The 16492-nt window shown below is 41.6% G+C and overlaps 2 protein-coding genes and 1 non-coding gene across 5 annotated transcripts; all 3 read right to left on the reverse strand.

The window, feature by feature from the left end:
- Window positions 1-287: 287 nt before the first annotated feature.
- LOC124049704 (glycine--tRNA ligase) lies at window positions 288-7002 on the reverse strand. Of its 3 annotated transcripts, XM_046371637.1 has the most exons (18): window positions 6748-7002; window positions 6247-6389; window positions 5537-5638; window positions 5282-5384; window positions 5054-5195; window positions 4876-4964; window positions 4381-4457; window positions 4097-4242; window positions 3865-4014; window positions 3623-3785; window positions 3171-3335; window positions 2974-3081; window positions 2104-2249; window positions 1917-2002; window positions 1715-1824; window positions 1520-1613; window positions 901-1091; window positions 288-800 (listed from the first exon to the last, which is right to left on the reverse strand). In XM_046371637.1, the coding sequence occupies exons 2-18, from the start codon at window positions 6289-6291 to the stop codon at window positions 687-689; spliced, it is 2031 nt and encodes a 676-aa protein (XP_046227593.1). In that variant the 5' UTR covers window positions 6292-6389; window positions 6748-7002; the 3' UTR covers window positions 288-686. The 3 variants fall into 3 exon arrangements, with proteins under 3 accessions (XP_046227593.1, XP_046227594.1, XP_046227592.1); XM_046371638.1 differs by lacking the exon at window positions 6247-6389; XM_046371636.1 differs by lacking the exon at window positions 6748-7002 and having other exon boundaries at window positions 6247-6705.
- Window positions 7003-7128: 126 nt separating this feature from the next.
- LOC124049703 (glycine--tRNA ligase-like) lies at window positions 7129-14681 on the reverse strand. The gene is made up of 17 exons (XM_046371634.1): window positions 14387-14681; window positions 13602-13703; window positions 12832-12934; window positions 12589-12730; window positions 12139-12227; window positions 11421-11497; window positions 11015-11160; window positions 10768-10917; window positions 10508-10670; window positions 10107-10271; window positions 9917-10024; window positions 9651-9796; window positions 9182-9267; window positions 8928-9037; window positions 8565-8658; window positions 8273-8463; window positions 7129-7634 (listed from the first exon to the last, which is right to left on the reverse strand). Exons 1-17 carry the CDS (start codon window positions 14633-14635, stop codon window positions 7509-7511), a joined length of 2247 nt encoding a protein of 748 aa, XP_046227590.1. The 5' UTR covers window positions 14636-14681; the 3' UTR covers window positions 7129-7508.
- Window positions 12312-12446, reverse strand: LOC124050027. Its single transcript, XR_006841535.1, has one exon. It is a non-coding gene; the product is annotated as a small nucleolar RNA SNORA84 (small nucleolar RNA).
- Window positions 14682-16492: the final 1811 nt, after the last annotated feature.

Consider the following 16492-nt stretch of genomic DNA (forward strand, 5'->3'; position numbering starts at 1 on the left):
TGCTTCTGTCTACATTAAGCTTGTCATTGTTTGACACACTAAACAAATGCTGCATAACTAAAGTCCTCCTGTCTCTTTTCTCTTGTTGCTATTTTCCATATTCCTGGTTGCCAGATCTGTTTTGGAAGGGTCTAAGCCTGCAGCAATTTTGAGCTGTAGCCAAGCGTCCATGCCTCACATTCTACATTGAACTGTGAAACGACATGCAGTGCCGTCTAGTGACAGCACCATGAAGTACAATGCATTAAGTACAGCTGGAAAATAGTGGGACGTGTTTACACACAGAACAAAAGCTTGCAGTTTGTGGTTTATTTGAAAAATTCAGTCAAAGCATACAGTATTATATAAAGCGTATGAAACTCAAGGGAACACCTGGCTGTGTTTATGTTTTCAGCTTTCACAGTATCAGCGCTACACATCCTTAGAGGGTTGTTTAGAGAGTTGCTCAGGTGACAGTAACACTGAGGCCACACAGATGACTGTGTTAGCCCCCCGAGCTTCTTTGTGACTAATTGAGCTTTCCTACAGTCTGTGTAACTGAGTTAAGTTGAGTAAAACATATATTTCACGTATTACTATAATTGATGAGACAAAAAAGCTTTCTGTTTAAAAAAAAAAATCGCTGTGCTAAAATGTAAACTCTTCTTTGACAATGTCTTCCCTCTGTTGACATTAGAGGAGTCTGGTTACTCTTTCTTGCTGGTCTCTTGTCCTTCAAAGATAGGGTACTTGCTCTCCACCTCAGCCCACGTCAAGGTGCCGTTAGCCAGATCTCGAACCATCGCTGGCAACTCACCGACCTGCAATGTGATTTTATATAATGTAATGTTAAAAATATCCGCACAGGTGATACTGTACAAGCCTTTGTTCATTTAAACTGCGGTTATCGGATTGTTTTACCTCGGCCCTGATCTGTTTCATCGAGTCTCGGTCTCTCAGAGTGGCAGTGTGAGGCGTCTTGTTCACTGTGTCAAAGTCAACGGTGATGCCAAACGCCACCCCGATCTCGTCTGACCGAGCATAACGCTTCCCGATGGATCCTGAAGAGTCGTCCACTTTGTGAGACACACCGTTTTTAGTCATCGCAATGGCTTCACGGAAAAGAAGAAGACACACTTTAATAATCAGTCTAAATAAATACAAAATATCTAGATATAGAAACACTATAGTCTGATATTGTGGGAAACTGGAAGGATAAATGAGAAGATCAGTACTTCCCTGAATAAATATCCTTTTAATATAAAGCTACAGTGTGCAGCCAGTTAGCTTAGCTTGAGGTTTGGTACAAATTAAACAAAATGCAATATATATATTCAGACAGTAGCTGTTGCCCCGTCTCCTGTCTTTATGCTATGCTAAGCTGTCACTTAGCTGCGGCTTCATATTTAACACACAGATATGAGAGTGGTCTTCTTCTTCTCATCCAGCTCCAAGAATGTGAGTACCTCCCAAAATTTCAAACTACTTCTTTAAACTAAATAATACTGTACTGAAAGTTGAAAGTCAGTATCACACTTACACAACTGATGGACAAATGGTATGAACTCCTGGTTTTGGCTCAAAGGCAGGATGGAACATTTGTAAGGAGCCACAATGGCAGGGAAGCTGAAATACTGGACGAGAAATAAGTCATGTTCAATTAAAATGACAAGTGAAACAGTTAAAACAAGCATACGATTCTCACTCAGTTTCCTTCCTGTAGAAGCATCCTCACCGTCCTCTGTTCATCGCCCTGTCGGACGTGGAATGAGTGCTCAAAGATAGAGTACATGATTCTGCCGATGCCAAAGGATGGCTCGATCACATTGGGAACAATCTCCTCCACTGTGGAAAAATAGAGACGGTTGTTTTTTCCCACATGAAGAACTCACTGTTCTACTCCACAGCTCTGAGGCAGGCTTGGTATCGACTCTTACCATGTAAAGTCTTCTGGAACCTCTTCACACTGACCATGTCTCTGGTCAGTGTGAATGTCATGCCCCTTGTCTGAATGGTGAACTCCCTGCAGACACAAACATGAAAACATCACCAAATTACCTCATTGGTTAACAAACCTGATGGATTTTTTTTTCTTCAGCAGTCAGCACAGCAGCCAGCAATTACCCCTTTTCATTGAGAAGCTTCTCCTGATCACTGATGTAGCATTTGTCACAGACAGCCAGGTAATCCAGAACCAACTTGGCATCCTTCTTGAAGACGGATCCTATGGCCCCCTTATTGGGCTCAAACTGGACAACATTCACCACTTTGTATGAGGAAGTCAAGGAGTAGAACACAGGCATTCGTTTTACGAGCTAAAGAAACGAAGGAAGTTCAATTAGCTGACAGAAAACTCTAGAAAATGACAGTAAGTGCACCTTGAGTTAAGAATATTTTACCACATGGTGAAGAATGAATCTAAAGTATGAATTAAGTGACAGTGCACCCAATTGTCAGTTGGTACAGAAGAAATATTGGAAAGGCCTTTGTCATAAATGAAACTGTGAATTTCAGACACTATCCTAAATTCTAAAAGGAAATCAAATCATTACCCTAATTAAAATTTGTGAATATGCAAATTATTTTGTTTTTCGTAGTGGTGGTTTCAGGTCTCCACATAGCGCTTGTTTTAAGTTGTTTGTTTCCAAACTTGTTGTGATGTCACAAAATCACATTTGAATTTGGTTTAATGTATAAACATTAAACCCATACTTAAGTGATCACAGAGAAGTTTCCCCTTTTGTCACAATGATAAAAAGATCGTATTTTTGAGAGAAATAGGACTTTAAGGATCCAGATTTTATGCTGCTGACTTTGGCGACTCCCATTGGTAATAATGAAAAACACACTTTAGTAGTTAACACTAGAGGCCGCTGTTGTCCTTTGTTGCATGAATGTTTACATAATTTTTACAGCATAAACACACTTTATACTCAAAATATATTCATAATTAGATTGTTGGCAGGTTGCTGGACTGGGACAGTTCGAGGATATGGGTTCTTTCAGGGGCTTTTCAGCCACTAAAAGGACCTTGGTGGCTCTGGTGTGGCATGAAAGGTCATAGCAGGAGCGGTCAGCACAGCCCACAATCTCAATCCAACCCTGAGGGAGATAAACAACTCATCTTCACTCATGTCCACAGCTGCAAAATTCTCAGTTTATATGTGTGAGTAAAAGAGAAAAAGATTTACATAGGAGGTTTTGGACTCGGCGTCCCAGCAGTCGCATGCGTAGTGGGCCATCTCGTTTTCCATGTGCTGACGGAAGCGCACTTTATCTTTGGACAAGCCCACTTTAGCTAGATAGAGATAGATTCTTCCAATGAAGTACCCCAGCACTGAATTGTTGATCACTCCCTGCAGTACAGACACGAAGAAGATTTAAAGATATTACCGTGGAGACAGACTTTCAAAGATCATTTCTGTTATATTTATTTAGTGGTCAAAGAAGCACTCAGATAGTTTACATTACTAAACATAGAAATACCACAATAAAGTAAGAAGGAAAGACATCTCTATGGCACATACTGAATCCAGAATGTATAACACATACTCATTTCTCAGCGACCATCTGTAACCGTGTCCACATTAGACCAGCCATGTTCACACCATCCATTCACATAAGTCATTGTAGTGATTCCCACCTGCTCCACAGCGTCGCCCAGCCTCATGACTTGTGCAGACTGGCCGCTGGTCTGAGCCTTGGATGAGAACAACAAGATCTCCAGGTCGGCCACGTCGGAGAATTTCGGATGAACCTTCTCATTTGGGTCAACAAAGTGCTCAATCTCTGCCATGGTGAACTCCCTGCAAGCAGGAGAATTTTACATCCCACTATACAGTCATGAAAATGTGCGCTAGATTAATTGAGGGAGTTTCTGACTACCTGACACGAATGAGTCCGGAGCGAGGAGCGATCTCGTTCCTGAAGGAGTTTCCGATCTGAGCAGCACCAAAGGGAAGTTTTCCTTGGTTAAATTCCAGCAAGCGTTTGAAGTTGAGGAACATTCCCTGAGCCGTTTCAGGCCTCAGATAGCTGCAAAGACACAGTCAGGTGACACAGTTTTAATACGGATAATGTTTTCCCATGTAAAAACCGTGTTTTTATTGATCAGTACCCTGGCATATTCCCCCCTGGTCCAATGGAAGTCTGAAACATCAGGTTGAAGGAGGTGGGAGACGTGAGGTCATTTCCTGTTGAAGGAGATTTGACGTTGTATTTCACAAAGAGATCAGTCAGTTCCTGCTGGGAGTAGTTGTCCATCTAGAGCAGAGAGCAAACCATCAGAATTATCAGAATATTCAGTAACTTCACACGTGAGTCTGTGTGTGCATTGTGTGTGTGTGTGTGTGTGTGCGTGTGAATGAATGTGTGTAGAAGGCGTGTTTGTCAAGCGCCCACCTGAGTGATCACATCCTCCATCTCGGTCACCTTCTCTGCAGGGCATTTCTCATCAGACATCAGTTTTTTTAAGTGAGCTGCAAGGAAACAAACACCTCAGCTGTTACTCAAAAAGCTTGAGAACCACAGCCACAAATCTGAGCCACAAATCTGAGATTATTACACAAACGCTTTTAAATTACACAAATATGAAGTGCATTCATGGATGTCCAGATGGACTCCAAATTCAGCTCAAAACCAGTGACAGCTGGCCTTCTACTTCCCGTCAGGACCAGTAAGACAGGTAAAAACCTGTGCTAACAGATCATCTTAAACATTCTTTTAAAACTTGCTCTGCAGTGAAGATTTCAAAAATACCATGAGTGAATGTTTGGCCTGCAGGTAATCAGGTCGTTCTGTTGTTTAGGGAGGAAATCTGACACCTTGTTAGCAACCAAAGAAATAATGGACACCTGCGGGAGGTTACATGATGTAACGACGGTACGACAAAATCACCTTTGAGGAGGTGATCAGCGCGGTAGCATTCTCCTGTCTGGGCATCTCTCACCATGTAGTCAGCAAATTTATCCACATGCCCTGACGTCCTGCAAAAAGACAAAAGCTTTCAGGATGGACCTCATGCAAGTCGAACTTTCTGGAAAGCTGGAGTGTTCTGGCTCAGCTTGGCACCTACTTGAGGACAGGCTCGGGGGTCAGCATGGTGCAGTCGATCTCCAGGATCTGCTCCTCCTGGATGAAGTGCTGCCTCCACACCTGCAGGATGTTGTTCTTCAGGGCACAGCCCACAGGCCCGAAGTCGTACAGGCCGCTCACACCTGAGACACAAACAGGAATTAGTCTGTACTTTGGAACATTTTGGGTAAAATCATCCTGGAGCTATGCATGCTCTGCTGTTCATTACCTCCATAAATGGCAAAAGCCTGATCGTAGAAGAATCTCCTCTTCAGGGTATCCTCCATCTTGGCTCTGTCCACTGTGTCATCTCTGGGCTGCAGAGCTAACTCCTGCAGGTGAAAGTGCAAAATTGCATGAAGGTTTAGAAAATTACTCGTTGAACCAAAAGACCTATTGAAACTGAAAATATCCTATGACACATATAGAAAGAGGAACTAAAAGGATGTCAGGATGGCTGTGCTGTAGGGGTGAGACTCTTCACCTTTGCTTCAAGAACCTTCTTCCGGGCTTTGAGCTCTGCAACGGCTCTGCTCAGCTCCTGCTCTGTGGCTCCTTTTTCCTTCAACCGCTGCAACAGGTCACCCTGCAGAGACACACCAGGCTTTTATTTTAACCTTTTCCCTTAATTAACATTGTTATTCTTTTGTATTTGAAATTGTTCAGTTTGAAATTATAGTTAAAAAGATCATTTTGTTAATGGGATATTAAAAACCCTGTAATCTTTGAATATGAAACGGATACAAATACAATTGCCTGTATTTTTAGAAATAATGTAATAGGATCCACCTGTAGATTTTATTTATTTATTTATTTATTTTATCTATTTGTGATCTGTAATATGTGCCATTAAAGTGACAAATACCTGTTTCCGTTATACCGTTTCTCTTTAGCTTTCACACCATGAGGCTCTGTGTGATTTGTAGTCGTTAAAATCCCTGAAACCGCCGCGGACAACAGTGAAAGCAAACAAGCAAATTCTGCACGGAGATGAATTAGTTTTCCTCCTAATAGATAAACATAAACTGTAATGATAGTAGGATAACATAATTTCACGTTTCTAACGCATTTGCTAATTTTCATTTCAGATTCAGACGCACTTTGAAGCGCCAATCAACACTTCAAGTCATCACTGGAAAAAGTCTCATCTCATCCTGTTGTTTTGCAGGTGAGTATCCCGTCGCAATGTCTCACCTGCTCCTTCACAGCCTGCCTTAAAGGCGCCAGTACTTCTTCCATGTCGTCAGGTAATTTCTCAATGCAGCGCGCTCCTCTTGCGACCAGCCAGGAACTCGACTGTTTTCACTTTCCTGCGGCTTTTCTGATATATAAGCTGACTGAAATACAAGGGGAGGCGCATGTTTCTGAGCCGTGCTCTCTGAAATGACTGCTTTTTGTTGCATCATCCAGGAAACTCGGACAAGACGTTTATTTTGCCTTACATAGAAAGGAAAGAACAAATAGGACCTGCCCAACCCTCCTTACCGATCCTTTTGACCCTGACTCCCAACCTATACCTGCCTACCTAAAACTGAATATGAATTATTTGCTTATTTGGTTTAACATAAGTATATTTAGGAACAGGCAAAATGTGAGCACAAAGTAGACACAAATGGAGATACTGGAACTACATTGTGACACTGGGCCCCCTCGAGCCTATTGAAACGTGGTGCTCCTGCAGGCTGATTGACTCACCGCGAGCCCCAACATGCTAACTCGAGTCCAGTCCAATCCCCGTGATGAAGCTCCGTCTGGCGCCAGCTAGTGGTCACAATTAATAATACACATCAAGACCTGCTGCTATATCACAATCCTGCATGTTGTCAGGATATTTAAGCCATTACACACGTTAAAGCTGCATTAATTTCCCTTTCACTTTATAGTCACTTTTACAGCTGAGGCTTTAACTCCTGTTTGCCTTTGGTCATCAGTTGATTTCATCACCTGAGCTCACGTTTGAGCCTGTTGGGTTCCACCTTTCAACTGAGCGACCATCTCTGTGACTTGATGCCGGACACAAGTGCTCGTGCGTCACTCAGTGCGTGAAGCTTTTAAAACTTGACAGAAAACATCGTATGCCCGTGTCCAGTAAGTGCTGGCTGTTTTTATTTAAATCGTTAATTATCTCAATCCACTCTGTCTGAAAACTGGAATGGTGGAAGCCTTCCTTCCACTGACGAAAACAACCTGATTACATTTTCTCCCTTTTAAAATGTATCGACATGGTCATAACACGGATGAAAGGTTGCTCATCAAAGAAACAACAGTCCTGTGCAAGCTTTCCACAACTGTTAGATATGATGAATACATGACATTTTAGTGACTGCAGTGGTGTGGAACACGAGGGCTCGGTGCACCACTCGAGCTTATCACAATACAGTTGCAATATTCTTCCTGGTGATGCAAGTGCAACAAGTCTGTGGATCTGCATGGAGTGACTGGCGGACGAGTAAGCTTTACTCTTCGACTGTGTCCTTCTTGCTGGTCTCCTGTCCTTCAAAGATGGGGTATTTGCTCTCCACCTCGGCCCAGCTCAACGTGCCGTTAGCCAAATCCCGAACAATCACAGGCAACTCGCTGACCTGAGGAGAGAATAAGATGTTTGCTTTGTGTTAAATGGTGTCTGAAATCACAGATGACATGCTGGACACCTTGAAGCTCCTTACAAATGTTACTCTTATTATTGTTATTTTTATTATCATAAATAAAGAAAGACCAAATGCTCATACATTAAACCTTTGCTACATTTAACCCAAAAATACTTTGGTTTGTCTTGTAGAAGTTTTGTATTTACAGGGAAGCAACCCATGAACTAATTAACTTCAACCCCTTAAACATCAAAGTCAAGGTTAAATAGTGTTATAACACTGGTGAGAACTAGCAGGCTTTACAGAAGCTCAGAGACAATAACTAAAAAACAAAGGCTTGAATGAACACTTCCCAGTTGTGCTGTGCTGATAACCAGCCATATATAAATTCAAGCTTTTTTTTTTTAATCCACATCTTTTTCAAGCACTTTCAGTGCTTTCTACACATGCAAAAGTGACTTCATGCATAGAGACAGTCCATAGTGTGTGCTGCTAATGAATGATCAGTTCAGGCAAAAGGCATTTGATGTAAACAGTATGTTGGACCTATTTAATAAACAACACAAACAAACCAACAAACAAACAAACCAACAAACAAACAAAAAACACAAATGAGGGAAGTCACGCTGTACCTCAGCTCTGATCTGCCTCATCGAATCTCGGTCTCTCAGAGTGGCCGTGTGGGGCGTCTTGTTCACTGTGTCGAAGTCAATGGTGATACCAAACGCCACTCCGATCTCGTCCGTCCTGGCGTAGCGCCTGCCGATGGACCCTGAAGAGTCGTCCACCTTGTGAGAGACACCGTTTTTGGTCAAGGCCTCCGCTAAGAGGGAAAAAGAAAAGACTTAACAACACAGCAGCATGTGGTGTTTTCCCTACTGTCAGACAGAAATAGAACATATACGTTATTATGTGGGCACTTACATAATTCCTTCACGAAGGGCATAAACTCCTGGTTTTGACTCAGAGGCAGGACGGAACATTTGTATGGAGCTACAGTTGCAGGAAAGCTAAAGTACTGTGGAAGAGGAAACAAAAATCTTAACCAGCCAGTAAGCATATACAAAACACTACAGTACATTAACGTGAGTAATAAAACCTTTTCTAGGGTTTAATGTAGATATTTCTAGGTTTTTATAAACAGCACAGGAACAGTCCACGTTACAGCATATTTAGCAATGCCACAAGGCCTTTTGCAGGGACATGAATGTCATTTTTATTACAGGTTACATAATGGTGTTGAGTGACAGCCCAACTCCATCCTGTAGATCAGGCCTATTGACTTACTGTTCTTTGCTCGTCGCCTTCTCTGACATGGAATGTGTGCTCAAAGATGGTGTACATGATCCTACCGATGCCAAAGGAGGGCTCGATTACATTGGGAACAACTTCCTCCACTGTGAGAGACAAACACAGATGGAAAACATGCGCTACAGAAGCTGCATTCATATGATAGGACTTATTTATGGACTGCTTTCCAGCATGACCTTAAGATGTTAAGAGGACAAACACAATACATAAAAATACATTCTGAATCTCACCATGAAGAGTCTTCTGGAACCGCTTCACACTGACCATGTCCTTCGTGAGTTTGAACGACTTGCCTTCTGTCTCGATGGTGAACTCTCTGGAGAGTAAAAATAAGATGTTTTCATCAGCACTAGAGGTCAGTGAGAGGACATTTTGCAAACTATCTGTACTGCTGGAACTTGGCTCTGAGAACAGCTCATTTATTCTTTTATTTAGGTATTCATCAGTTTTAGTTTGATGTTTAGTGATCCAGATGTATTTATTTAGGTATTGACTTTGATGTTCAATTAAACAGCTCTCCAGTTTCTGATAAAGTCAGATTGTTCATTTCTTCTCTTTTGTCAGCACATCAGTCTGCTGAAGGAGGATGCAAAGAAGATTACAGCCTGATCCACTTCCTGCTTCAAACTTTTGTTATTATATCAACTATCATCTGTCCTCAAGCACGCAAACTGCATGACTTCAGTTAAAAGCACTCACCCGGTCTCACTGAGCAGTCGCTCTTGTTCTGTGATGAAGCATTCATCACAAATAGACAAATACTCCATGGCTAGCTTGGCATCCTTCTTATACGCCTTCCCAATGGCTCCTTTGTTGGGCTCAAACTGGACGACATTTACAACTTTGTGCAGAGGAGTTAAGAAGAATAACTGAGGGATAGCGAAGCATCTGGGCACTTAAAATGTTCTTTGATGGAAAAATGGATTTTCTTTTGCAGAGATGAGTGCTGCCATTTTTAAGGATATGGGTTCTTTTAGAGGCTTTTCAGCCACCAGAGGGACCTTTGTAGCTCGTGCGTGGCATTTCAAATCGTAGCAAGACCGGTCAGCACACCCCACAATCTCTATCCAGCCCTGCAGGGGGACAAGCATTTTCTTTGAGCAGAGTATGTTGACCACCTGATAAGTCGAGAGAAAAAACTGGAAAAGAACATACGTAGGTGGTTTTGGTTTCAGCATCCCAGCAGTCGCAGGCATAGTGAGCCATCTCGTTGTCCATGTGCTGTCGGAAACGCAGCTTGTCTTTGGCAACACCGACTTTTGTAAGGTAGAGGTAGATCCTCCCAATGAAATATCCCAGGACGGAGTTATTGATCACTCCCTAAATGAGACAGAGGATAAGAATCAACTTCAAAATGCAATCTTACATATGGAGAATTCATTCTTGTCCTTTGAGGCCACAGTTTAAAAAAAATATTTTTTAAATGCCTTCTGAAAATCATCTTAGATTTTTTGTAATGTACCAAAAAGTCTAGTAAAGATGTGATTTTGTCAGAATTATCCAGACTATAAATAAATGTAAACAAAAGTCCAAAAAGTTATTGTAGTGATTCCCACCTGCTCCACAGCATCGCCCAGCCTCATGACTTGTGCAGACTGGCCACTGGTCTGAGCCTTGGATGAGTATAATATGATCTCCAGGTCGGCTACATTAGAGAATTTAGGGTGGACCTTCTCATTTGGATCCACAAAGTGCTCAATCTCAGCCATGGTGAACTCCCTGTCCAGAAATGCGGAGCGATTACATCTCTACAAGTACTGACACAAAATACTCATAATAATAATAATATTGACAGGGGAAACAGTGGATCTCTCACCTGACACGAATGAGTCCAGAGCGAGGGGAGATTTCATTCCTGAAGGAGTTTCCGATCTGAGCAGCAGCGAAGGGCAGTTTTCCCTGGTTAAACTCCAACAGACGCTTGAAGTTGAGGAAGATTCCCTGAGCCGTTTCAGGCCTCAGATAGCTGCAAATTCAGATTAGATCAAAAGTCACTCAACTATAATACGAATGTGACAACATGAAGGTAAAATTCTTCTCTGCGGTTTTAGGCTTCATTTTACCCTGGCATATTCCCCCCTGGTCCAATGGACGTCTGAAACATCAGGTTGAAGGAGATGGGAGCTGTGAGGTCATTTCCTGTGGTGGGAGACTTGACGTTGTATTTCACAAAGAGATCAGTCAGCTCCTGCTGGGTGTAGTTGTCCATCTGAGAGTAATATTAAAAAAAAACAAACCCAAAAAACTATTAGAGTGAATCACCTGAAAACCTGTCAAAAATGCTTTGACACATGATCCCTCAAAAGCACAGTTTATCTCAGTTAAAATGATTAGTTGATTAATCGATCAATTCTGTGTTGGCTCAAAGAAAAATGTCAAATGTTTGCTTGTTCCAGCTTCTTAAATGTAAACATTTGTTGCTTTTCTTTGTTACTTCATTGGTTAGTGGCAGCCCAAGTCAGCACTGACCTGAGTGATGACCTCCTCCATCTCAGTCTTCTTCTCTGCTGGACACTTCTTATCAGCCATCAGCTTCTGCAGATGGGCTGCAGGACACAGAAACATGTAAACAATGCTCTCACAGACAATCGTGCTTATGTAACAGCCCTTGACAGACCATAGAGCCAAATACAAGAAACTGACATTGATTTTAATTCATTCCATTTATGCCTACAGTGTAAAAATGAGACTAAACCCTTTTAAGACCAAGTGTGAGATGTCAAAATGTCACTTGATCTACTCGGATACGACAGAACATTTTCAAGTTTCATCACGTCTTTCCCTTTTTGGCATCTGTGCCAACTAAGTCTCCAAGTCGTCTGGGAAATGACAAGTTCTCCTTATATCTCAGCCCCCCCCCCCCAGCTCTTTGGCACAGCTCCACTCCTTGTTATTCCAGCAGCTTGTATTGCCACGAAAGCCCTGTGAGATTTCTGCTGATGCAACCACTTCTGTTCTCCCTCAGGCACAAAGTGATACGCAGAACCAACCAGCAGCAGCAGCAGCAGCCACTGACGGCACAACAAGTCTGGACCATGTCCATCCCATCCGTCTGCAGAATCCCATGAATAATTCAGATGAAAAGCTCACAAAGACCTCTGCTGGAGGTGCTTATGGTTATAGTTTACATGCAGCAATTTTGGCCACTGTCTCTATACATACACGGGCACGTGCAGAAGAGTCTTACCTTTGAGGAGGTGGTCAGCCCTGAAACATTCACCATTCTTGACATCTTTCACCATGTAGTCAGCAAATTTGTCCACGTGTCCTGATGTCCTATGAAAAAGACAAGCCAACACACCCACGTCTGAGTTATCTAGACTTCTCTAAAAGTTTTATTAATGTTTAAATCAGTCCAAACAGTGTATCTGCAACCGGGCTATGGAAAGCTGCTAAAGTGGCAGTTTCCATGCATAAAATTGCAGAATCAATATGTGCCTGTTAACAAAAACCCACAGTTCAGCACTTTGGAGCTGACTCTAGGAACCACCAGGCACTCCCTGCAGCAGCTTCTAACATTACCACCAATTAAATACACATAAACAATTGCATAAAAATGAATAATGATTATACTTTAACTCATATGCATCTATGGTGACAAAACACACCTGTATCAACAGCAATACAAGGCACCTACTTGAGGACAGGCTCGGGGGTCAGCATGGTGCAGTCGATCTCCAGGATCTGCTCCTCCTGGATGAAGTGCTGCCTCCAGGCCTGCAGGATGTTGTTCTTCAGGGCACAGCCCACAGGGCCGAAGTCGTACAGGCCGCTCACACCTAAGGAGCATTACTGCATGGTAACAGAATGCTTAAAGACTATGTATTAAAGATTTAGGCACCAAGCGAAACCTTTACTTATAGCTGTTTTAAAGTCTTACCTCCATAGATGGCAAAGGCCTGGTCGTAAAAAAATCGCCTCTTGAGGGTATCCTCCATCTTGGTTCTGTCAACAATGTCATCTTTGGGTTGTAATGACAGTTCCTGCAATGACACTGATGTTTACCACATTTTTCTCACATAGGCCAAAATGCTATGAATTGACAAAGTGGGCTTATAAACTAAAGTGAAGCTTGAAAAGCTCCACGTTTCAGCTTTTATGGTTTTCCATCACTTCTTACAGTTTGCATTTAGAAGATTATAGTGCTGGTTCACGCATTACGACGCTAGCTAAGATGCCTTGAAGCTTTGGTCAAGTAATTCAAGACTAGACAAGATGAGATTTCCCCTCTCTGAAGACTCTGACATGTGGTTCAAAGCTCTGAACTGTAATTAGTGAACCTCTGGGCTTAAGATTAGGCTACATACAATTTTAAAACAGGTGCCATACTTCCAAAATATCAAATTTGCAATTTCTAAACTGAATGTATCCTCTAATCAAATCCATCGTGACCGCATCCCATTAACCAGCCTGCTTGTAATCATGATCCCCACATTTTAATTTCAGTGCATCAATTTTTGCAGCACAGCCTGGTTATTTAAGGGAGACCCGACGAGTGTGGCGATGACAAACCACTTAGAATTGCAAATCCTATTTGTCATGTCTTTTTTTGTTTCCTTCAGCAAAATTCTGTAAGGCTCGGCAGAGAATGTGTAAAATGCTTAAAGACAGAATAAACTGTGTTCATATCCACAGCTGAACTCCTCTCACCTTGGACTCCAGAATTCTCTTCCTTGCTTTCAGTTCAGCCACGGCTTTAGTGATATCCACATCAGGAGCTCCATCCTGCTTCATTTGGCGCACAAGGTCCCCCTAAAACAGAGAAGTGACTTGAGACTGGCATACAGCAAACCTCTGAATCAGCCTCAAACACGTTTCGACCCAAGCCTGGGCATGTTAACAAAGCAGTCAGCTGATTTGTTTCTACTTCTTTTTTTCCTCATTGGGGTCAAAAAAGTCTAACTCAAATCCCAAGTGGGTTCGAGAGAGGCTGCACACTTAATACAGAGTGACTGTACAACACCAGTGATAAAGAGCAATTAGCTATCGGATAACTAGAACAGTAATAATTACAATAAAAACACTTTCTTTTTCAAATCAATCATCCTAATATATGATATATTCCATTATACGGAAAATATTGTCCTTGCAGCTACATCGTCCTTGCAGACGCCGTCCATGTTCATGTACATATGTTTCTACCTAGTCTTGTTTTTTTGTTTCAGCATTAAGTCGGTCTTTTCCCTTAACCCCACCCTGCTCACAAATGTCTGCAGCAGCAGCACACTGAAACGTGGCAAAGGGCGCAGACATGACTGCCAGCTAGCATTAGCTGTCTTCATTCATTGACAGCTTACTTTAGCAGCTGGTTAAGTTAGCCGGTTAGCCTGGTTAAGCTATCACGCCGACTGTGACAAAGGCAATAAAATATTATCTAATCCCAAACAAACCGAGTCCATATCCGTTGAGATTGTGAAATAGCAGTTAAGTGTTACCTGTTCCTTGACTGCAAGCCTCAAAGGGGCGAGAATCTCTTCAATATTTCCGTCCATGGTTTGTCCTTCCGCCAGCTGCAGCCACGAGCTTTGCTTCTTTTTCTTACACAAGCAGATCGATGTTGAAAACTGCCTATTTAGGTGCGGATGGCGGAGCGACTGCCGAACAAACCAGACCGTGGACACCGGACAGAAGAAGGAAATTTCAGTGCTGGTCCTCAGCAGTGCTGATGCTGCTTTACGAAGCATGGACCGCCGTAATGCGAGAAGAGAATGATGAAATCTCTGGAATTAAGTAAAACGCTGTTTCCGCTCCGGGCAAGCACTTTCGCTTCCCCGCTACGAGCACTTGACAGTATGTCGGCAGATTCGTCAAACGTATGTTACAATAAACTAAACTAAACTAAACTAAAATAAACTAAAATAAAATAAAATAAAATAAAATAAAATAAAATAAAATAAAATAAAATAAAATATTTTGTATAGAGAGATATGTTAATGTAGGTTCTCAGTCATCCGGGTCATGGTAGTTAAGCCTTCGCTTCTAGCATTTCAAGTATAGACAGATATTACATTCGTATTTCTCTAAATACTGAGTCAGAATATGTTGTAACATAAACAAGGCCTTCTAAGAAAATCATACTTTTGTCACTAACTCAACAGTCAAAATTGTAACTTCTAATCTAATCTAATCTAATCTGATTAACGCATTTACAATCTAATGTTTAACTGTTTGGTTTATCAGTAAAAGAACATTATTTTGTGTAATGATCCACTTTGTTCAAATGTGTCAATGTTTGCAACCGTTTTGTTTAATTATAACACATAGTACACTCTAAAGGCATTTTAAACATAATATTATATTATTTGTGTATGTATGGTACATATTTAACTGCAATCAAGTTTCATACATTTAATTTCAAAGTCAGGAGTAAAGTATGGGGAGTATTTGCTCAAACCCTCTTTGTTTCCTCACAGTTTCATGATGGTGTAATTGTGGAGAATACAAGAGAGCAGGAAAGCAGCATTTGATCCAAACCTCACATAAACCCAGTAACAATCTATCCTGTGGTATCAGCCCTGTCTGACTGCTTTACCAGAATTGCCAGTTTGTAAAGACAAGCAGCTGATGATTCCTTTCACAGGACACTTCACATATCCCCACAGCTCAAATCTCATCACATCAGCCTTATTACAACCTGTCCTTATTTAGCAGATGATTGAAAAGATTTGACCTTCACGATTTCAGTCATTTCAATAACCCTGAGTGCTGGAAAGATTTCCTGACATTTGATTGGTGATTGCTGGTTTCTCAAGGTCTTTTCATTCTCTTCTTGCATGGCAGAGCCCTGTTTGTGTGTTGCTTGACAGTAAACAGCAACAAGTGGTCTTGTTGCATTGTTGGCCTCGTCAATTTCTCCCTTTCTCTGCCAAATTTAATTTCTGAAGCCTTTTTCACAGCAGATATGTTGAGTGGTGACAGTAGGAATAGTGCACAGCATAATAATATCATTAATAACTGTTCTGTGCCAGTGAGCCATAACAGCGAGCTAACATGCACAACACCAGGACCCTGAAACTGAAGAAATGAAATGTAGATGGAGTTGGAACCAGAAACACCAAACAAACAAAAATGAAACAGTTGGTCCTCGCTCTAATATCTTGTGACTTGTGACATATTTTGTCATTGGAGGGAACTCACTCCAATGAAATTCGTGCTCTGCATTTAACCCACCCAAGTGACGTGCACACACACACAGCAAATATAATATCAATCAAAAATCAAAATATAATATCAATTATAAAATTCTTGTATAAGAAGACGTCTCATACAACATTGTGGTGATGACATTAAAAGTTACATTTTTATATATTTGTCATATGTTTGATGATGACAGACAACATAACAACAGAGTAAAACACACAGAACATATGTAACATAAAACAGGTTCCAATCAGTTTGGATCTGTTCCACAAGGGGGCGCCACAGGGACACAATTTATTTTTTTTTGTTTCTAAAGAAGAAAATCCTGCAATCAGAAGAACAATTAGTGTTCTTTTGATCATTTTGTGCAAAGATTGATCTGAGGGGGTTAGTTCCTCAAA

This window comes from Scatophagus argus, chromosome 18 (assembly GCF_020382885.2).
Source record: "Scatophagus argus isolate fScaArg1 chromosome 18, fScaArg1.pri, whole genome shotgun sequence".
NCBI lineage: Eukaryota > Metazoa > Chordata > Actinopteri > Scatophagidae > Scatophagus > Scatophagus argus.

Coding starts and splice junctions, on each gene's coding strand:
- LOC124049703 (XM_046371634.1), bottom strand. CDS start 14,635: ATGCTTCGTAAAGCAGCATCAGCACTGCTGAGGACCAGCACTGAAATT. Junction 11,161..11,420: donor TGGAGGAGGTCATCACTCAG/GTCAGTGCTGAC, acceptor TATTACTCTCAG/ATGGACAACTACACCCAGCA. Junction 7,635..8,272: donor TGAGGCAGATCAGAGCTGAG/GTACAGCGTGAC, acceptor TTCTCTCCTCAG/GTCAGCGAGTTGCCTGTGAT.
- LOC124049704 (XM_046371637.1), bottom strand. CDS start 6,291: ATGGAAGAAGTACTGGCGCCTTTAAGGCAGGCTGTGAAGGAGCAG. Junction 5,385..5,536: donor AGAAGGTTCTTGAAGCAAAG/GTGAAGAGTCTC, acceptor TTTCACCTGCAG/GAGTTAGCTCTGCAGCCCAG. Junction 4,965..5,053: donor ACCCCCGAGCCTGTCCTCAA/GTAGGTGCCAAG, acceptor GTCTTTTTGCAG/GACGTCAGGGCATGTGGATA.